The sequence below is a fragment of the Rhinopithecus bieti genome, unplaced genomic scaffold, assembly GCF_001698545.2.
Source record: "Rhinopithecus bieti isolate Rb0 unplaced genomic scaffold, ASM169854v2 scaffold_34968, whole genome shotgun sequence".
Taxonomy (NCBI): Eukaryota; Metazoa; Chordata; class Mammalia; order Primates; family Cercopithecidae; genus Rhinopithecus; species Rhinopithecus bieti.
In genome coordinates this window covers 276,701-297,833 of record NW_016814942.1, presented here as the reverse complement: position 1 = coordinate 297,833, position 21,133 = coordinate 276,701, and the positions used below count along the sequence as shown (strand labels likewise).

General features: G+C 60.9%; 3 protein-coding genes across 5 annotated transcripts in view; all 3 read left to right on the top strand.

Moving 5' to 3' along the window:
- Nucleotides 1-1,042, top strand: part of NDUFA13 (NADH:ubiquinone oxidoreductase subunit A13) — a 14,027-nt gene extending 12,985 nt beyond the window's left edge. Inside the window, 3 exon segments of the mRNA XM_017852660.1 lie at nt 110-203; nt 543-612; nt 851-1,042. Of these exon segments, the coding sequence (XP_017708149.1) occupies nt 110-203; nt 543-612; nt 851-970 (284 nt within the window). The 3' untranslated portion in view covers nt 971-1,042.
- Nucleotides 1,043-1,332: 290 nt separating this feature from the next.
- YJEFN3 (YjeF N-terminal domain containing 3) lies at nt 1,333-11,332 on the top strand. 3 transcript variants are annotated; one of them, XM_017852744.1, is made up of 6 exons: nt 1,333-1,552; nt 5,757-5,865; nt 8,341-8,451; nt 8,662-8,775; nt 8,854-9,004; nt 11,067-11,332. In XM_017852744.1, exons 1-6 carry the CDS (start codon nt 1,440-1,442, stop codon nt 11,270-11,272), a joined length of 804 nt encoding a protein of 267 aa, XP_017708233.1. In that variant the 5' UTR covers nt 1,333-1,439; the 3' UTR covers nt 11,273-11,332. The 3 variants fall into 3 exon arrangements, with proteins under 3 accessions (XP_017708233.1, XP_017708234.1, XP_017708232.1); XM_017852745.1 differs by lacking the exon at nt 1,333-1,552 and adding an exon at nt 1,679-1,840; XM_017852743.1 differs by lacking the exon at nt 1,333-1,552 and adding an exon at nt 5,107-5,594.
- Nucleotides 11,333-11,985: 653 nt separating this feature from the next.
- On the top strand, nt 11,986-20,375 carry CILP2 (cartilage intermediate layer protein 2). Its single transcript, XM_017852741.1, has 8 exons — nt 11,986-12,150; nt 13,423-13,521; nt 13,939-14,211; nt 14,785-14,940; nt 16,062-16,337; nt 16,553-16,661; nt 16,943-17,100; nt 17,376-20,375. The coding sequence occupies exons 1-8, from the start codon at nt 12,087-12,089 to the stop codon at nt 19,709-19,711; spliced, it is 3,471 nt and encodes a 1,156-aa protein (XP_017708230.1). The 5' UTR covers nt 11,986-12,086; the 3' UTR covers nt 19,712-20,375.
- Nucleotides 20,376-21,133: the final 758 nt, after the last annotated feature.

Genomic DNA, 21,133 nt, shown 5'->3' with positions numbered 1-21,133 from the left:
CCCAGCTATTCCCCCAGCTCCCCATTCCCTGCCTCTTACCCCAGCAGCACTCTGACCCCTGAGGCTGGTGCTGCCTATACTCCCCTGACCCAGCCTGGTCTGACCTGAGTGTGGGTTTCGGGCTTTCACAGGCGCCTACAGATTGAGGACTTCGAGGCCCGCATCGCGCTGATGCCACTGTTACAGGCAGAAACTGACCGGAGGTAGCACTACTGGGGCCAAGGTCAGGAGGTCACTGGCCTGAAGGCCTCAGGCTGCAGGGCCTGACCTGCATCCCCGAAGGTGGCCAGAATGCCCGTGGGGGCCATTGCCATGTGCCGTCAGCTGCATCCTCAGAGAGGCGTGGAGACTTAGTGGAGACCCAAGGGGGTGAACCGGAAGGCTTCCTGGAGGAGGAGGCAGCACTGGGGCTGGGGCAGAAGAAAAGCTAGGAGTTTACCGGGGGAAAGGGAGACAGGGTTGGAGGGTGGCTTGAAGGGGTGCTGGCAGGGGCCCCTCAGGGCACTGAGGCCCCACTCCCACCATCGGCCCCATCCCCACAGGACCTTGCAGATGCTTCGGGAGAACCTAGAGGAGGAGGCCGTCATCATGAAGGACGTGCCCGACTGGAAGGTGGGTCCCCAGCTGGGAGGGCAGGGGTGCCAGCCACGGCAGAGACAGGGCCTGGGGTTGGGGAGCTCTCACAGCTTTCTATAGAAACCCCAGGACCAAGGGGGTGGTGGGTGCTGGGTCCCAGGAGGGAAGGCTATGGCACCTGGCCATGCATAGGGGCCACTGGTCCTGGGGGATGGGTCCCAGCAGGCTGTATGTGGGTGGCTGTGCCTCTACCCATACCCCACTGTCCCCACAGGTGGGAGAGTCTGTGTTCAACACAACCCGCTGGGTGCCCCCCTTGATCGGGGAGCTGTATGGGCTGCGCACCATGGAGGAGGCTCTCCATGCCAGCCACGGCTTCATGTGGTATGCATAGGCCCTGTGCCCTCCGGCCACCTGGATCCCTGCCCCTCCCCACTGGGATGGAATAAATGCTCTGCAGACCTGGCCTGCTTGTTTTCCTGGGGACTGGGGGAGAGAAGGAGAGGGCCCAGCTAGGCACCACCGGATCACATGTAGCATGGGGACGAAGCAGATGTGATACAGAGTGACCTCATAACACACCTAGGGGCTGCCCCTGGATCCACCGCCAGCCTTCTCTCTGCCTCGGATATACCTGGACTCTCCTGCCTCCCTGTTGAAACCCTGCCTGTCAGCAGCCCGCTCACCCCTCCAGGCTGGGGGCCCCTGGGTCAGCTGTGGGTCAGACCTTCTCCACGGAGGTCTGGGGAATGGGGGGAGCCTTGACCTCCCGGATGCAAGTGATCCTCCCGCTTCAGCCTCCTGCGTCACTGCAATTACAGGCGTGAACCAGCATACCCTGTGCGGCCCCGCCAATTGTAGGCATGGCGAGGGTATTTGGCTACGGAGGGGCTCCTCGCTCCCTGAGAGGGAAGCTCAGAGACACAGGGATGTCTGCAGGGAAACCAAATCGGATGAGGCAACCAAGATTGGCCAGGTGACTCTGCCATGGGATCCTGGCAGTTCCGCTCCTGGCACGAAAGGGTTAAGTCCGTCTGAGTCCACCGACCAATGGTGACGCGCAGCGCCTTCGCGGCGCCTCCTAATTGGCGGGCACGCGGGGTGGGCGGGAGGGAGGAGAAGAGCGGGCACCCTCACCCTCCAGGGGTGTGCTTAAAAGGCGGTGGTGGTGGCGGCAGCGCCCGGTGCCCCGGCTCACCTCGGCCATGAGCAGCGCAGCCGGCCCAGACCCGTCGGAGGCGCCCGAGGAGCGGCGTTTCCTCAGGTCAGCTGGGGAGAGGGGCGCTGGAGACGGGTTTGGCTCTCATGGGGCCAGGAGCAGCCAGTAGGACCGGAGGCAGGGGCATAGCTGGGACAGAATGGGGTCCGGGGACTGGAGACGGGCACAGCTGGGATGGAGGTTCAGCGGCAGAGGCATGACCACGGTGGGGAATCGGAGGCAGGGATATGGCAAAGACTAGCCTGGGAATCCCGGGAATCCGAGACCCGCCTGGTATCTTGCTGGAGACACTCAACTGCGTTGCTGGGGAAACTGCCTCCGGGGGCAACCCTGCCCCTCATGAATGATTCATCAACAGCGCTGGTCACTCCCACACAGAGCCCCAACCGTGACCCAACTCCACTCTCCATCTCTCCCAGGGACCTTGGAGCTGCAGCCCCAACTTCCCGACATGGGAAGAGCTGAGCTTAGCTCAAATGCTACCACCTCCCTTGTCCACAGGAGGAAACTGAGGCCTGGGGAAGGTAGTCATGGCTAGAGCAGATTTGGAACACACTGGCTGTTTGCCAGAGGTTGGTGAGTTTGGGATCTGAAACTGGCACCGTAGCTGTGACTCCCACCTCATCCTCCTCAGCCTTTGTGACATGGGACCCCAGGCAAGGCTGTGGACCTCACTGTGAACCAGATGTGTCCAGCAGCTCCTGCCCACTGCCCACCTAGCAGGGCACATGTCCCCTCAGCCAGTGTCCAGACTCAGTCTAGGGAAGAGTGTTCTAGGAGCTGGAGCCATGACTTCAGCTGGTGTGGGGGGCCTCAAATGCTAAGTGAGGGGAGTGATGGGGCTCTCAGGGGTGGGTAGGAGGCAGAATGTAGTGGAGAACCCGCTGACAAGGCTGGAGACACAGAAGGGCCTCTTAGGCATGGTGAGGAGTTTGGAGCTTGAATGTTCCCAGAGCCCTGGGGAGCCATCAGCAGGTTTGGGATCCCATGATGCAATCTGGTGTTCAAGTTTTCAAAGCACCCTAGGCTCGTGTTGAGTTTTGGGGGCAGGAGGCTGCTGTGTACGGCCCTGTGGTGGTCTGGTGGGCAAAGGTTTGAGGTGGAGAGAAGCAGGTAGGACTGAGGCAGGGTGAGTGTGGCATGGGCACCCTGGCCTGAGGTTTCACCTCCCGGAGAGCCCCCTCCTGGAAGCATTTGGGGAGTGTCAGGCCCAGTTCCCTTTGGACCCAGGCCACCTCAGGCTTCCTGGGTCTGACAGGGAAATCCTTGGGGCCTTGAAGCTTCTCTCATCTGGGGGCTGAGATTGGGGGGAGCAAAAGGCACCACTGAACACCCCCAGAATCCCACAACAGCAGAATGGACCTGTCCTGCCTGCCACCCTCCTCCACCAGGCTCCAATTCCCACGCAGCCTCCCCACCTCCACCGCTGCTGCTGCGCCCCACCCCCAGGTTCCTAACCTGGACGACCCTCTGCCCACAGAGCCCCCATTATCATTCTAATGACCAGTTAGGCAGGAAGAGAATGTTCCAAGTGGCTTCCAGAGGCCAAAGCTTTGGGACAGAAGAAGAGAAATGCATCGCCATCCCGCTCTCCACTTCCTCCCCACACCCTCCTGCGGGGGCAGCAGTCAGAGCTGTCACAAGATGGAGGTGGAGGAATGAGCCATGTTCCCAGCCTGCCAGATTCCTCACCCTGAATGCAAACGCACCTTCTCCTATGTTCTTTCCTGGGATCTGCGCTGGCCTTCCCCAGGGGACTCTTCGTCTGACTTCACCATGAGCTCCTTTTCCCCACCCTGTCCTTCAACTTCATCCTGCGTCAGCTGCAGACAGGCTGAGGTTTGAATTTGGCTCTAGTTACTGGGGTGTCCCGGGTTCACACTGGGTGTGATTTTTCTGTCCTGAGCCTCCATCTCCCCATATGTGTGGACCCCCAAAGTGTCCTCCTCACCATGTTCTTCAGTCTGGCATTTGAGGCCCTGCCTGCCCTGTCCCCTTGATCACTCTGCTTCAGCCTCCCTTCTGCCCCTTGAACATACCAGGCTCCTTCCCACCCAAGGGACTTGGCTTTTGCTATTCTTGCCCCTGCATTACCTCCCACGACGTGCCAGGCCGCCTCCTCCAGGAAGCCCTCGCTGACTCCCATCCCATAGCAGTCCTTTCTTCTGCACTCTGCCTACCTGGCCTTAACATGCTGCAAAATTGGCCAGAGGGCAGTCATCTCCCATTCAAAGAATTGAAGTAAAGAACCTCAGGATTCATCCCCCCAAACCTCCACCGTCTGTAGGTCTGGCTCTACGTCTTTGTTCATGTCCTGTGGCTCTGGAGACACCAAGGGGGAAAGACCCGGTTTCCTGACTTGCTTCCTGCATGACCCTGGGCAAGTCACTCGGCTTCTCTGAATCATTAGTTGTTTTTCCAACTTTTCTAGGCCTGGCTCTTTTTATTGTTTATGTTTGTGTTTTTTATTATTATTTTAGAGACAAGGTCTTGTTCTGTCGCCCAGGCTAGAGCACAGTGGCGTGATCATAGCTCACTGCAGCCTCCACCTCCCAGATTCAAGTGATCCTCCTGCCTCAGCCTCCTGGGTCACTGGGATTACAGGTGTCCATCACCACGCCCTGCCTAGCCCCACCAATTGTGTAGGTCACCCCAATATTCAGTTTTGCTCCGAGAGGTGGAGATGGACCCCAATCACTCAGTGAAGTGGATGACAGAGCTTCGCCTCAAGCTAAGTGGCCCCATTTCTCTGGCAACAAATAACCTTTTTTTTTTTTTTTGGAGACAGAGTCTCACTCTGTTGCCTGGGCTGGAGTGCAGTGGCACGATCTCAGCTCACTGCAACCTCTGCCTCCCGGGTTCAAGTGATTCTCCTGCCTCAGCCTCCTGAGTAACTGGTACTAACAGGCTTCCACCACCATACCTAGCTCATTTTTTGTATTTTTAGTAGAGACAGGATTTCACCATGTTAGCCAGGATGGTCTTGATCTCCTGACCTCCTGATCTGCCCACCTTGGCCTCCCAAGGTGCTGGGATTACAGGCGTGAGCCATGCCTGGCCCGGCCCGTTTTGTTTGTTTTGTTTTGTTTTGTTTTGTTTGAGACAGAGTCTCCCTCCATTGCCCAGGCTGGAGTGCAGTGGTGTGATCTCGGCTCACTGCAACCTCCCCTCCCAGGTTCAAGTGATTCTCCTGCCTCAGCCTCCCGAGTAGCTGGGACTACAGGCACCCGCTACCACGCCCGGCTAATTTTTGTATTTTTAGTAGAGACAGGGTTTCACCATGTTGGGCTGGAATTCCTGACCTCAAGTGATCCACCCGCCTCATCCTCCTGTAGTGCTGGGATTGCAGATGTGAGGCACCGCGCCCGGCCTGACCACAGATAATCTAATTATGTCACTGCCCCTGAAAATCGGTCACCAAAGGGCCTCATATCCCCAGGCCCCAAGGCCACCCCGCTGAGTGTGCCATCAAACTCTGCAGCCTTAAAAACCCATGGACGCCAGATGCCCCCAGTCCTGTCCGCCCCTTCCGGCGTCCTGAAGCTTGTTCAGTGGCTCCCACTGCCTGAAATCAGCCCATCGCCCCCATCGAAGTCCTTCATGTTCCATTCCCCTTTCTTGGTTCCTTCCGCCTTGGGGGCTGGGGACGTCCAGATCCGGTTCCGTGTCCCATGGTTTGGAGCAGTAGAACCAACGCGCGCGGCCAGCGCATCTTCTGCCACCAGAGGGCGCCCGCGCCTCGGGCTTTGGCTCCCACACCGCAGCCCGCCAGGCCTCGATTCAACCCGCGTGTCGCACGGTGAAACTGAGGGCATCCCCAGTTCAAGGCTGCAGACGCTACTCGGGGGTACAGGTTGGGAGGGTGGCTTTGGGACCGGGTTCAGAAGCTTGGCGGAACATTTCTGGCTCTATCTGAGGCTCTGTGTGTGTCTCTGAGTGTCCCATCCCACTCTGTCCCCAGCACCGCGGAGGCAGCCGCCCTGGAGCGGGAGCTGCTGGAGGATTATCGCTTTGGGCGGCAGCAGCTCGTGGAGCTGTGCGGTCATGCTAGTGCTGTGGCTGTGACCAAGGTACCTGACCCCTGACCCCCAACCCTGACCCCAACCAGATGGCCAACTCTCCTGAGCTGCATGACTCCACTGACCAGAGTAGTCCAGCCCTCAAGAACCCCCTTTTTGCTTGGGCCTACCCCAGTCTGATGGGTAAACTGAGGCCCAGAGAGGCTCATGGCTGGTACAGGCTAGACGGGGACCTGAGACCCCTGGTATCAGAGAAGGCCAGAGCAGAGGTTATTGCAGGAACAGTGCCACGACCCTGGAAGTGCAGACCCCTCCTGCACATGTGGCCCGCCTGCTTCTGCCACCTCCTGGGTCTTGGGCACCAGGGACATCTGCTCCTGCAATCTGAACACCCCTAAACAACCCCGTTCTGCAGGTGGGGAAACTGAAGCTCAGAGGTGGCAAGGGGCCTGCCCTGGGTCACAGGGGGATGGAAGCAGGGCTGCAACCCAAGTGTGTCTGGCTCTGGAGTTAACCCCCACACCTCGAGGGCCCAGGAGAATGACACAAGGGTGATAGCAATAATCATACTATGGAGTGCTTCACCGTGCAGCCAGCCGTGCTGGGCCTCAGTTTCCTCCTCTGCAACGGGATAATAAATGGTACTGATGAGTCAGTCCCTAAACACGAATGCCTCAGAAAACTATCCCACACAGAAGGCTCTAGCGTGACTGCCTCCTCTTCCTCCCCCACCATCCTCATCCCCCTAGCCTCTCTCCTCCTTCCTCCTCCTCCTGCCGCCTCCTCTCACCCTCCTCCTCCTCCTCTCTCCCTCCTCCTCCCCTTCCACCCCTTTCTCCTCTCCTTTCTCCTTCCTCTCCCTCCTCCTTCCCCTCCCTCCTCCTTCCCCTCCTCCTGTTCTCCTTCCTCCTTCCCACTTCCCTACCTCCTACCCCTCCTCCTCCTTCTCCTCCCCATTCTCCCCCTCCTTCCTCCTCCTCCTCTTTTTCTTCTTATTACCATGGTATACTTTTTAAAAACTCAGGGTTTTTCTTCATGTAGACTTAAATGTTTGCATTTCCAAATGAAATAGATCCCAGGTGAGGCGCCCAAAGAAGGAAAATCAAAACCCCAGAAAGAAACCCAGGTAGTCACCGCTCCTCTGGCGCTCAGTGGCCAGCCATCAGGTTTTTGCACTGAAAGTCCCTTGTCTGTCCAGAAGGCCCTCAGTCCCAGTCTTGGGTCTCGGGCTGTGGGCCTGGCGTGACTGGGGTCACAGGCATGTTCATGGCAGGTCAGGACTGTGCTAAGCCCATGGGGAGGAGACTTGAGCGGGGAATAATCTGCCGTCTGTGTTGGAGCTTAAAGTACAGCCGGGCTCAGGAGACACCCAGTGTGCCTGTCAGCCGGTGGCACTGTCATCGCATTTGATAAAGGCCAAACTGAGGCTGGGAGAGGAGAAGGGGCTGGGGCCACACAGAGTCAGGGCAGGGCTGGGGCCGAAATGCCTGTGTTAGAGATGCATACATGCCACAGAGACAACCAGAGACATGGAGCCCCAGAGATGGAGACAGAGACACAGAGACAGGGAGACTTGTTGGTGAGAGATAGAGAGAAAGACAGCCAGCCAGAGACAAACAGAGATACAGAGAGAAAGACAGCCAGACACAGAGTCTGAGAGATACAGAGAGACACAGAGATGTCCAGAGACAGATGGGAGAGAGACAGAGATCAGAGACAGCATGACAGATACAGAGAGATACAGAGACAGCCAGAGGACAAATGCGAGAGAGAGACACATACGAGAGTCGAAGACATACAGAGAGACAGAGACACTAGAGTCTGAGAGATCCACACAGACACAGAGACAGCCAGAGACAGATGGAGAGAGACAGAGACACAAAGAGAGCCAGAGACATACAGAGAGACACAGAGTCTGAGAGATGCAGACACAGAGATGGCCAGAGACAGATGGAGAGAGACAGAGACAGACAGAGACACAGAGAGTCTGAGAGATACAGAAATAGCCAGACAGGTGGGGAGAGAGACATGAAGAGAGCCAGAGACAGACAGAGACACGGGGAGTCTGAGAGATACAGAGAGACACAGAAACAGCCAGAGAGAGACAGAGAGGCCCCAGGGCATCGTGGGTAAGGTTGGGCTCCCCTACTCTGGGGCCTCCGGGAGGGGCTGAGGTCTGGAAACATGGACAGGGGCAGGCCCGCGGTGAGAAAGGTGGAAGAATGTCTGCAGCTCAGGCGGAGAATAAACAAACCGCACTCCCGGCGACGGGCAGTGGATGGACGCATGTTTTTCCTGCACCGACCTGGCAGAGCCTGAGACCAACCGGGCCTCTGCATCTCCGACGGGGAAACTGAGGCCCCAAGAGGCCCAGCCCCTCATCCAGAACACCTTACCTCCTGCCCTATCCCACTGCCTCCAGGCCCAAGCCCCATCCCTTCCTCTACTCTGGGCCTCAGTTTCCTCTCCAGGCAAGGAGGAATCTGGACTGTGCCTGTGCCTTTGCTGTGCCCCCCCCCCCACCAGGCGTTCCCGTTGCCCGCTCTCTCCCGGAAGCAGAGGACGGTGCTGGTCGTGTGTGGCCCGGAGCAGAACGGGGCAGTGGGGCTGGTCTGTGCCCGTCACCTGCGGGTGTTTGTAAGTAGCAAGGACCCCTTCGACCTCCCAGAGTCCCTGCCACTGCAGAAATCACTGCCTTCTTTTGATAGCGTCCCAGCGGGACATCGACGCGGGGCCAGGTTATAGAATATGCCCAGTGCTTGTCCCAGGTAGGGTCTGGTGCTGGTGACCAGGTCAGGGAAGCCTGGGAGGGCCTCTAGCCCTGACTCCCTCTTCCTCCGCCCCCAGGAGTATGAACCCACCATCTTCTACCCCATGCGCTCGCTGGACCTGCTGCATCGGGACCTGACTACCCAGTGTGAGAAGATGGACATCCCCTTCCTGAGCTACCTGCCCACTGAGGTCAGCGCTGGGCGGCAAGTGAGGGGGACATGGTGTGCAGTGGCCCCGAGCTGCCCTGACCCTGCCTGCCATCCCCAGGTGCAGCTCATTAACGAAGCCTACGGGCTGGTGGTGGACGCCGTGCTGGGCCCCGGCGTGGAGCCGGGCGAGGTCGGGGGCCCCTGCACCCGCGCACTGGCCACGCTCAAGCTGCTGTCCATCCCCCTCGTGAGCCTGGACATCCCCTCAGGCATGCCGGGCAGAGGGGGGCACATTGGGGCCTTGAGGGCTTGGGTGGAGTCCCCTGTGCCCCGGCTCCTGGCCGACCCTGCCTGTCTGAACCTCAGTCTCCCCAGCTTGGATGGACCCACACTTGGGTGAGGCTAAGGGTCACACCCATCCCTCAGATGGGGAAGATCGAGGCTGCCACCCCAGGTGACCCCAGGTCTCCTCCTTCCCCCACCCCAGTGCCCAGCCCACATGCCCTCTGCCCACCCCTGGCCCAGTCGCCTGGGCAGACGTGAGCTCACTCGGCAAAGGCCGCGCCTGCCCTGGCCGCCGCCCCATGCCTGTTGGAACCATTAGGCGACAGGCAGACGGAACAAACAGGCGCTGGCCAGCCGGACCCTCCGTGGGGGTGGCTGGACTCCGGGGGATGTCCCCTGGCTCTTGGGATCCCAGGGACATCCCAGCAGGGTGCCGCAGAGCAGGGGCGCCAAGGGAGGAGGTGTGCTGTCTGATCTGAGTGGGGAGGCTGCAAGCTTAGCCTAGGACAGACAGGGTGGCTCTGTCAGGTCAGAGGGGATGGTTAGGAATCTCTAGTTTGAGGTGGTGGCTACGGTCAGAGAAGGATTAAAGTCTGAGGGAGAATCCAGTGGCTTCTGGTGAGTGGCCCCAGAATCAAGTCAGAGATAGGAGAGAAGGCAAGGCTCCTAGGCCGAAAGTGGAGGCTCATTCAAGAGGTGATGGAGGCTGGGCGCAGGGCTCAGGCCTGTAATCCTAGCACTTTGGGAGGTCGAGGTGGGCAGGTCACCTGAGGTCAGGAGATCCAGACCAGCCTGGCCAACATGGCAAAACCCAGTCTCTACAAAATATAAACATTTGCTGGGTATAGTGGTGCATGCCTGTCGTCCTAGCTACTTGGGAGGCTGAGGCAGGAGAATCGCTTGAACCCGAGAGGTGGAGGTTGCATGAGCTGAGATGGTGCCACTGCACTCCAGCCTGAGCAACAGAGTGAGACTGTATCTTAAAAACAAACAGGCTGGGCGTGGTGGCTCACTCCTGTAATCCTAACACTTTGGGAGGCCGAAGTGGGCAGATCATAAGTCCAGGACTTCGAGACCAGCCTGGCCAATATGGTGAAACTCCATCTCTACTAAAAATACAAAAATTACCCAGGCGTGGGGGCATGCACCTGTAGTCCCAGCTACTTGGGAGGCTGAGACGGGAGAATTGCTTGAACCCGGGAGGCGGAGGTTGCAGTGAGCCGAGATCATGCCACTGTACTCCAGCCTAGACAACACAGTGAAACTCCCTCTCAAAAAAAAAAAAAAAAAAAAAAAAGGTAATGTCTAATCTGCTGGTGAGGGTACTAATCTGGGAGTGAGGGTAGGGACCTTCGGTCAGATGGAGGAGTTTCTAATCAAGTGAGCTCAAGTCAGGTGGGGAGGAGGACATGTCCTGTTAGAGGGAAGAACTTGGGGCAAGGAGACAAGTCCGATGTCAGAGGCTTGCCTGAGGCTGGAGGCCAGTTTGTGGTCTGAGTAGAGGACGGATATCTAGTCACGGGGTGAGGCTGGGGTCTGGCTGGGAGGTCTGGGAGGAAAGAGGCTCTAAAGTGGAGAGGCTGCAAGTTGATGCCGAGAGAGTTGTGGGGACAGGTACCAGGTCGGAAGGCAGAGGCATGGTTCTCATGGGAAAGGGCAGCAGGTGAAAATGATGTCTGAAGACAGAGGCTGGGTCAGATGGAGGAGGGCGATTGAATAGCAGGATGGGAGCAGAAGCAGAAAAGTCTGAGTGCAGAAGCTCTGGTCTGATTTGGAGGGAAACACCTCCAAAGACTGGTAGAGACTTGTCTGAGGGCGGAGGCAGAGTTCTAGGGGGAGACAAGTCTCACCAGGACCCATGTGTCAGAGAGAAGAGGCTGGGTCTGATGGGGGAGGGGAAGTGGGGGGTGGGGCAGCAGGACTCTGGTCTGAGAGCAGAGGCTCAGTGTTGGAGGGGAGAGGAGGAGAGGCAGGGCCAGGATGGACTGTAGGCTGAGGGCGGGCCACCCTCCCAGTTCCCAATCCCCCAGAACCCTCCTCCCTCAGGCTGGGACGCAGAGACCGGCAGCGATGCGGAGGACGGGCTGCGGCCTGACGTGCTGGTGTCTCTCGCCGCGCCCAAGCGCTGTGCTGGTCGCTTCTCCGGGCGCCACCACTTCGTGGCCGGCAGGTTCGTGCCCGACGACGTGCGCCGCAAGTTCGCCCTGCGCCTGCCGGGATACACGGGCACCGACTGCGTCGCGGCACTGTGACCGCCACCCGCGCCCACACCGCTGGGACCCGCGCCAATAAACAGCCCTCCCACCACCACCGCCTCGCCTCCGCCTCCTTTGTGCACCGGGCCCGCCGCGGGGGTGGGCGCACTCGAAGAGGGACTTCACGCGATCCCTGGGTGATCCAAGGCAGGGAGCATGGAGAAGGGTGGTGGAGTGGGACTACCCGCTGGCCTCCTAGAAAACTTGAGCTAGGGCTGGGGGCGGTGGCCTGTAATCCCAGCACTTTGGGGGGCTGAGGCTGGAGGATCGCTTAAGGACAGGAGTTTGAGACCAGCCTGGGCAACATAGCGAGACCCCGACTCTACAAATTAAAAGAAAACGAAGAAAACTCGAGCCAGAAGAATGGAGGGTATATTCAGGGTGGGACTCCCAGAATGCTTGGGGTGGCCTAAATCCTATAGGATCGAAGTCAGATGCGAGGGAGGACTTCCAGCCGCCTAAAGCGGGTCCGAGCAGCTTGAGGCTGGATTCCAAGTGGCACTTCCCTCAGGCAGCTTAGGATGGAGCTTGGAGGACGGACTGGGCTCGGGGAGGGAGTTCCAGCGGGCCACGGGGAACCCAGACCAGCCTGAGGGCGGAGGCACAGCCGGCCGCACCGAGGGGGGTGACCCAGAGGGGTTGCTCGAGCGCTGGTCACCCAAGGGGCGTGGCCTGAATAGGGCGTGGCCTGGGCGGGATCTGCGGTCGCCTCCCGCCCCCATCCTCAGTCCCAGCGGCCGCCAGACCCGCCGGAGTTGGACCCGAGCACGCCACGGAGCCCGGACCCTCCCTCGGACGCTCTGCCCCGGCCATGGCGTCGCTGCTGCCACTACTCTGTCTCTGTGTCGTCGCCGCGCACCTGGCGGGGGCCCGAGGTGAGGCGCCTCCAGCCCCCGCCCCCAGCCCCTGAGGCTCCCGAAGGCCTGGCAGCCGGCCTTGCATGAAGCCGTACTCGGGGAGAGAACCCAGGGACCCACGCACTTCCCCGGGGACTGGGTCCCCTTCACCAGTCGGATCCCCGCGACCACCTGGGGCGCGGAGCAGGCCTCATCCATTCTCTTCCTTGGCTAAGCCGGGAGTGTGGATAAGAACCTAGGGTTCCTCCCGGGGTCTGGACTCTCCCATCCTGGACCGAAGGGGTCGGAACTGGCCCCTCCCACCTAACTCCCACACACCCACTCACTCCAACCGCTGAAGAAAGAAATGCCCATCCCTGGAACACTCGGTGGGGCGGGGGACGGGCCGACTTTTCAAGTGAGGAGACTGAGGCGCCCAGAAGTAAGGGGCTTGTCTGACCTCATCACTCCCCCGGGAGTATCTTAGACAGCTCCTATCTTGGAGAAGCCAGTCTAGATTCCAAGGACTTCTGGCCAGCAGCTTGGACTCTAGTACAGGGATGGAAGATAGACTAAGGGAGGGTCTTCCAGCAGTCTATCTTGATGAGGGGGAGCCCAGCCTGAGGGCAGAGGCACAGCCGGCTGAACTCGGCGCAGCTGAACACAGTGGGAGGGAGACTCCGGCCTAGGGGAACTGAATGGTACTTGGACTTCCCCAGCCGAGGGGTTGGGGCTGGGTCAGAGAGAGGTACCTGGCTTTGGGAGCCTGGTGGTGGTCGTGGGCAGCGTGGTGGAGGAGAGTGTGTGGCAGCCCTCGGGGCTAGACCTGGGTTCTGGCCTCTCAGAGGCTCAGTTTTCCCTCCTGTTAAAATGGGGATCATGGGCCAGGTGCGGTGGCTGACGCCTGTAATCCCAGCACTTTGGGAGGCCAAGGCAGGCGGATTACCTGAGGTCAGGAGTTCAAGACCAACCTGGCCAACATGGTGAAACCCCATCTCTAATAAAAATATAAAAATTAGCGGGACGTGGTGGCGAGTGCCTGTAATCCCAGCTACTCAGGAGGCTGAGGCATGAGAATCACTTGAACCCAGGAGGCAGAGGCTGCAGTGAGCCAAGATCGTGCCACTGCACTCCAGCCTGGGTGAGAGAGGGAGATTCTGTCTCAAAAAAAAAAAAAAAAAATTGATTACTTAATATGAAAAAAAGAAAAAAAAAAGGGGGATGATCATGGCTGCACCTTGCCTAAAAGGAGGCTCCCAGCGGTCCCCATCAGTAGCAGCATGCTTCCTTCTCCCCACTCCTCACCCACAGACGCCACCCCCACCGAGGAGCCCACGGCGACTGCATTGGGCCTGGAAAGACGGTCCGTGTACCCCGGCCAGCCCTCACCAGCCCTGGAGGACTGGGAAGGTGAGTTAGCCTGCCTCAGAGCCCCGTCTCTGCTGCGGGCTTGTTGGGGGGCTTGGGCTACTGGGGTCGTGTGAGGAGAGGCACACACTGGGCGAAGGGACCGGCGCCATCCTGGTCCTTGGACATGACAGCCCCTGGAGGTGATGCCCCAAGTTCAAGATCTAAGTGAGAGGCCGGTCAGAGGCAAGAGCTCAGCGCACCGGGATGGACCAGGTCAGGCCCTGGGCGGCAGAACTGGGGGCACGGGGAACCCAGTCTGCCTTGCACCTGTTTCAGGCAGCTGTCTTGGGTCGGGGGCGCGCTCGACTAGCCCGTGCCAACCGGGGGAGGGGGCTGAGACAGCAGGTAAGGCCTTTGCACGCACGCATGGCGGCCTACAGGCCGCCGCCCCGGTCCCAGCGCGTGCGGTGCCCGCAGAGGCCAGCGAATGGACGTCCTGGTTCAACGTGGACCACCCCGGAGGCGACGGCGACTTCGAGAGCCTGGCCGCCATCCGCTTCTACTACGGGCCAGCGCGCGTGTGCCAGCGGCCGCTGGCGCTGGAAGCGCGCACCACGGACTGGGCCCTGCCGTCCGCCGTCGGCGAGCGCGTGCACTTGAACCCCACGCGGGGCTTCTGGTGCCTCAACCGCGAGCAACCGCGTGGCCGCCGCTGCTCCAACTACCACGTGCGCTTCCGCTGCCCACTAGGTGAGGGCGGGGCTGGATGATGGGGGCGGGGCTTGGAATGGGCGGGGCTGGCGACCCCCGGGAAACGTTGTGGGCGGGTGGGGCTGGGAGGGGCAGGACCGTGGGGGTATGGGCGTGGCTAGGAAGAGCCAGGGAGCCCTTGGGCGTAGAGCCACGTGTGGGGGCGGGGCCAAGGGGCGGGGCTTTTGAAGAGAAGTGCTGGAAACAGCGTGGGGCTCAGGTGCACCGTCAGGAGGCCCAGCGGGTCAGGACCCATGTCCAGCCCCCTGGAACGCATCTCCCTCCCGCTGCCCTCGTTTGCGCATCTGTAAGAACTTAGTTCTGTGGCGTGCCTTGAGCCCAAATGTGTGCAGGATGCAGGGAGAAGAGCAGGACTGACCCCCGGGACCTTATGCCGGGGTGGGGAGGAGGGTCGGTACCTAAACTATGTTTTCGACAGGTGCGCTTACGGGAGCATGGGTGGGGGCGATGGCAGATCTGCCATGGGGAAGAAGGGTCCTTTAGTCCCAGGTTACCCGGAGGCGCGGTTCCTGGGGAGGGCGGCCTCCTAATCTCTGTCCCTGCCTTCCGCAGAGGCCTCGTGGGGCGCGTGGGGCCCGTGGGGTCCCTGCTCGGGGAGCTGTGGGCCAGGCCGTCGCTTGCGCCGCCGCCACTGCCCAAGCCCCGCTGGGGATGCGTGTCCCGGGCGTCCTCTGGAGGCGCAGAGGTGCGTGCGGCCTCGATGTCCAGGTAGGAGGGGAGGGGTCTGGAGGCTGGGGCCCCGTACAAAGGGGAGGGAGGGGAGGTTAGGGGCTGAGCCTGGGGTAGAGGGTGGAGTTAGAGGCGGGGCCTGGATGTAGAAAGGCAGTGCCTCTCATGAGCGATGCCTAGAGGGGAGGAGCTAGTTGGGGGCGGGGCCTCATGGGACGGGGCTGTGAAGGGCGGGGCTTGGTGCAGGGGCGGACCCTGGTGGACCCAAACTCTGGAGCCAGGTGGAGACCGGCCCTTCCTTCCTTCCTTGGCCCAAGGAGCACTGGTAACTATGCACATCTGGACAGGTGGATGCCAGGGGGCTCTTGTGCAGGCAGACATGGGCAGATAGGGGGTGCTTCCCCTGTGTGCATTCCAGACTGTACGGATGTCTCCGTGGGGGAACAGAAGTCAGTTCATGCACTCAGGGTGCACACGTGCGTGGCATTTGCAGCCCCTCCTGGTCCCCCACGCCCACACAGACACCCGCTCACAGCCTGGCAGACATGATGCCTAGGCCCTCACAGGGCCAGACAACGGGCAAGCCAGGAGGAGACTGGAAATTCCGCTAGCGCCTGGGCTCCACAAACACGGCCTGGAGGCTGCTCCGGGGAGCCCGTCACAGGGTGGGGGCACATGGTGGCCAATGGGGCGTTGGGGTCCCCACCCCATCGCGCCTGGCTCTGCCCTCCCGGCGCCTGTGCCCTGAAGTTTCCAGTGGAATTTTCCATTTTATGGAGAAACCGCAGGATTGGGAAGGGGGGCAGTTGTTCTCAGCCCAAGATCCAACCCCTTGCTGGGCCCCCAGCCCCTGTCCAGACATTTTCTCTTCTGCTGGAAAGGTCTGTGCCATATTTTGAGACTCACCTCTCCTGTCGCCTCCTGTAGGACCTCTTCCCTACGTCTCTGGGTCCCAGTTCCTACACCCTGGCCCAGCCGTGACCACTCAGCCCATCACCCCCTCACACCAGGGACTGCTCCAAGCAGGGCCATGCTGAGGCCTCTGAGAGGCACCTTATAGGGGGGCCCCAGACATATTTGTTGAGTGACTGAGTGGAAAGCCCTCCTCAGGAGGGATTGTGGAGGCTTCTCTGCCCTGCTGCCTCTCCATATCCCCCCAGGGTGCAGCCTTGACACCTGTGAGTGCCCGGACCACATCCTCCTGGGCTCAGTGGTCACCCCATCTGGGCAACCACTGCCAGGAGCCAGGATCTCCCTGCGAGACCAGCCTGGCACCGTGGCCACCAGCGATGCTCACGGAACCTTCCGGGTGCCTGGTGTCTGTGCTGACAGTCACGCCAATATCAGGGCCGAGATGGATGGCTTCTCTGCAGGGGAGGCCCAGGCCCAGGCCAATGGATCCATCTCTGTGGTTACCATCATCCTTGATAAGTTAGGTAAGCACCCTTACAACATGGGGCATGAAGGGGCTGAGGATCTGGGGAGGAAGTTCTAGCACTCAAAGTCAAGGGAGGAAGAAATAAGATGTGACAGTCATTGGCGAAGGCGCAGAGTGAGTCCGGGCATTTCTGGTAGAAAGGAGAGGATGGGGATCTTGTGCCTGGGAAGGGTCAGTGGGAGAAGCTCTGATCTTTGCCACCTTTGACCCCAGAGAAGCCATACCTGGTGAAACACCCTGAATCCCGAGTGCGAGAGGCTGGCCAGAATGTGACCTTCTGTTGCAAAGCCTCTGGGACCCCAATGCCCAAGAAATACTCCTGGTAAGCACCCGCCCTGGGCTCAGGGGCATCTTCTCAGGCTTTGGGGTTGGATTCAACTTCATGATGTTATGTGGTTTCCCATCTGGAGAGTGGGGAAAACGTTAACAGGGAATGAATTGGTTGGGAGAGGGACTACCAAGGAGGTTGAATGGGGCCAGTCTCGCTGGGGAGGAGGCTGACTTTGGCAAAGCCTCTCTGCAGATCCCGAGCTGCGCCTGCAGACTGGGGGCCGACACAGCCCCTCCCACTAAGTCCTATGGTGTCACTCACCTGCCACCCAGGTTCCACAATGGGACCCTGCTGGACAGGCGAGCGTACAGGTACGGGGCCCACCTGGAACTCCAGGGGCTGCATCCAGACCAGGCTGGCATCTACCACTGCAAGGCATGGAACGAGGCGGGTGCTGTGCGCTCGGGCACTGCCTGGCTCACTGTACTTGGTGAGCGTCCTTGGCCACATCCCTGAGCAAACCTTCACCCAAACAGAGCCCGGACTATAGCTAAGCTCAACCCCAAATGGAGCCCCCACTTCAGACCGATCCAATCCTAGGCCTCCACTGAGCCCCCATACCACTCTGAGCGCCAACCTTCAGTCTTTACCCTGGGCAGACCCATTTCCCTTAGGTTGAGTCCTTGACCACAGACAGAGCCCCCAACCTTGGCCTCCATGAAGTCCCCCTCCCTGCCCTGACTTGTATGTTTTCTTGGTCCCCAGCCCCAGGCCAGCCAGCCTGCGACCCCCGGCCCCAAGAGTACCTGATCAAGCTCCCTGAGGACTGTGGTCAGCCAGGCAGCGGCCCTGCCTACTTGGACGTGGGCCTCTGCCCCTACACCCACTGCCCCAGCCTGGCAGGCTCTGGCCCCCGCTGCGGGGACACCAGCTCCCGCTGCTGCTCTGTGCGCCGTCTGGAGAGAAGGGAGATCCACTGCCCTGGCTATGTCCTCCCGGTGAAGGTGGTGGCAGAGTGTGGCTGCCAGAAGTGTCTGCCCCCTCGGGGGCTGGTCCGGGGCCGTGTTGTGGCTGCTGACTCCGGGGAGCCGCTGCGCTTTGCCAGGATTCTGCTGGGCCAGGAGCCCATCGGCTTCACCGCCTACCAGGGAGACTTTACCATTGAGGTGCCACCCTCTACCCAGCGGCTGGTGGTGACTTTTGTGGACCCCAGCGGTGAGTTCATGGACGCTGTCCGGGTCTTGCCTTTTGACCCTCGAGGTGCCGGCGTATACCACGAGGTCAAGGCCATGCGGAAGAAAGCACCGGTCATTTTAGATGCCAGTCAGAGCAACACGATCCCCCTGGGCGAGCTGGAAGATGAGGTGCCCCTGGGCGAGCTGGTCCTGCCTTCTGGAGCCTTCCACAGAGCCGACGGCAAACCCTACTCAGGGCCTGTGGAGGCTCGGGTGACGTTCGTGGATCCCCGAGACCTCACCTCGGCGGCATCCGCCCCCAGTGACCTGCGCTTCATGGACAGCGACGGCGAGCTGGCTCCGCTGCGCACCTACGGCATGTTCTCCGTGGACCTCCGTGCGCCCGGCTCCGCGGAGCAGCTGCAGGTGGGGCCAGTGGCCGTGCGGGTGGCCGCCAGCCAGATCCACATGCCGGGCCACGTAGAGTCCCTCAAGTTGTGGTCGCTGAACCCCGAGACCGGCTTGTGGGAGGAGGAGAGCGGCTTCCGGCGCGAGGGGTCCTCGGGTCCCCGGGTGCGCCGCGAGGAGCGCATCTTCCTGGTCGGCAACGTGGAGATCCGGGAGAGGCGCCTGTTCAACCTGGACGTGCCTGAGCGCCGCCGCTGCTTCGTGAAGGTGCGCGCCTACGCCAACGACAAGTTCAACCCCAGCGAGCAGGTGGAGGGAGTGGTGGTCACGCTGGTCAACCTGGAGCCCGCCCCTGGCTTCTCCGCCAACCCCCGCGCCTGGGGCCGCTTCGACAGTGCGGTCACCGGCCCCAATGGTGCCTGCCTCCCCGCCTTCTGCGACGCCGACAGGCCCGACGCCTACACCGCCCTGGTCACCGCCACCCTGGGCGGCGAGGAGCTGGAGCCAGCCCCTTCCCTGCCCCGCCCACTCCCGGCCACCGTGGGCGTCACCCAGCCCTACCTGGACAGGCTGGGGTACCGTCGGACGGACCACGACGATCCCGCCTTCAAGCGCAACGGCTTCCGAATCAACCTTGCCAAGCCCAGGCCAGGTGACCCCACCGAGGCCAATGGGCCTGTGTACCCGTGGCGCAGCCTGCGGGAATGTCAGGGGGCCCCGGTGACCGCCAGCCACTTCCGCTTCGCCAGGGTGGAGGCGGACAAGTATGAGTACAACGTGGTGCCCTTCCGAGAGGGCACGCCTGCCTCCTGGACTGGCGATCTCCTGGCCTGGTGGCCCAACCCGCAGGAGTTCCGGGCCTGCTTCCTCAAGGTGAAGATCCAGGGTCCCCAGGAGTACATGGTCCGCTCCCACAATTCGGGGGGCAGCCACCCACGCACCCGGGGCCAGCTCTATGGACTTCGGGATGCCCGGAGTGTGCGGGACCCTGAGCGACCGGGCACCTCGGCAGCCTGCGTGGAGTTCAAGTGCAGTGGGATGCTGTTCGACCAGCGGCAGGTGGACAGGACGCTGGTGACCATTATGCCCCAGGGCAGCTGCCGGCGTGTGGCCGTCAATGGGCTCCTTCGGGATTACCTGGCCCGGCACCCTCCACCGGTGCCCGCGGAGGACCCAGCTGCCTTCTCCATGCTGGCCCCCCTAGACCCTCTGGGCCACAACTATGGCGTCTACACGGTCACTGACCAGAGCCCACGGCTGGCCAAGGAGATCGCCATTGGCCGCTGCTTTGATGGTTCCTCTGACGGCTTCTCCAGAGAGATGAAGGCTGACACTGGCACAGCCGTCACCTTCCAGTGCAGGGAGCCACCAGCTGGACGACCCAGCCTCTTCCAGAGGCTGCTGGAGTCCCCGGCGACAGCACTTGGTGACATCCGCAGGGAGATGAGCGAGGTGGCGCAGGCACAGGCCCGGGCCTCAGGTCCCCTCCGCACCCGCCGGGGCAGGGTCCGGCAGTGACCTGGGCCTGGGGCCTTGCTTTCCTGCCTCCCTCCGGACTCCTCTGACCCCAGGAAATTTTGCCCCTCTTTCTTCTCTAGACAGCCCCCTCCCCAGGCGTCTGGGCCTCCTTTCTCCTCCCCTGTCCAGAACTCAGAGTCAGACAGGAACCCAGAGCACCCGATGGTAGAAACACCAAGGAGGCGATTGCTGCTGTGTGGTGTGGAGTGGAGTTTGCTGTGACTCTGGGGCCAGCACCCCGGGGACGACGTTCAATCCTAGCCTGAAGGGACCTGCTCCCAGCTCAGAAGCCGTCTCTGACTTTTCATGTGTATTTTGACCCTGATTTCAATCTTCTACCTTTGGGAGTTCTGACGTTCAGCACAAAGTCCCCTCTGCCTATTTGGAGCTCAGCGCTAGACCAGATCCCCTGCCCCGAGTTTTGTTTTTGGGGTTATTTATTGAAACAAAGCGTGGGGAGCTGGTTGTGGGTGTGAGTGGGGGTGCGGGGTCCAGGCTAGGCCCAGTGAAAAGGAGGAAGGGGCTTCTTGGGGTTCCCATGTGGGGTAGGCTCTGGGGCTGAGGGGAACAATTCTCACATGTTTGGTGCTTAGAGACCTGCCCGGGGCGTTGGGGTGGATGTTCCCGCCCTCCGGGGGCTCAATTAAAAATGCTTTATTTCCAACTCATGATGTCAGGCTCCAGGGAGGAAAGATGGAGGCTGGGGCTGCCCGGCCCAGATATACCTTTGCAGGCAGAAACACGCGGAGGCACACGCGGGCACCAGGGGCAAGAAGCCCAGGCGGCCGTGACCGCTGAACACAGTAGCAGCCGCTGCTCTGGCCTGGCCTCCTTGGCTGTGCCTGGCCATGTGCCCTAGGCCATGTGCCCTACAGCAGGCAGGGAAGGGCCCTGGCAGGGGAGCCTCTGGGGCAGGCAACAGCGAGCGAGGCCACCCTGGACCTCCTCAGTCGAGTCCACAGAGCCCTGCCCTGGGCCCCACCCACCTGAACCCTGGCCACACATCGGTCATGTGGCGATGGGGCTGCCTGAGGCCAGGGCTTTCTGACCTTGCCAGGACCCTGGTTTCAGAGGCGGCAGAATCACAGCTGGCTGGCGGTCTGTGTGCACGTGTGTCCTCCTGGAGCTCCACGGGGCCAGCGCTGTTCTGACCACACCCTCACTGTCCAGATAGAAAAACTGAAGTCTGGCATGAATCCCAGCAGCTTTGAGCCCCCTGGAGCTCTAGGTGTGTGATTCCCCAGGGCCTGGGGACGAAGGCATCAATGTGGCAAGACTGGCGTGGCCTCCAGGGCATCTGAGATGGGAGACTTGTCCCTGGCTGACACCTCCCAGGGAGTGGGTATGTGGAGCATCCCTTAGCTTAGGGGGCAACCACCCACTTCCTCTTCAATCTCCCACCCATCCACTGGCCCCCCTCCC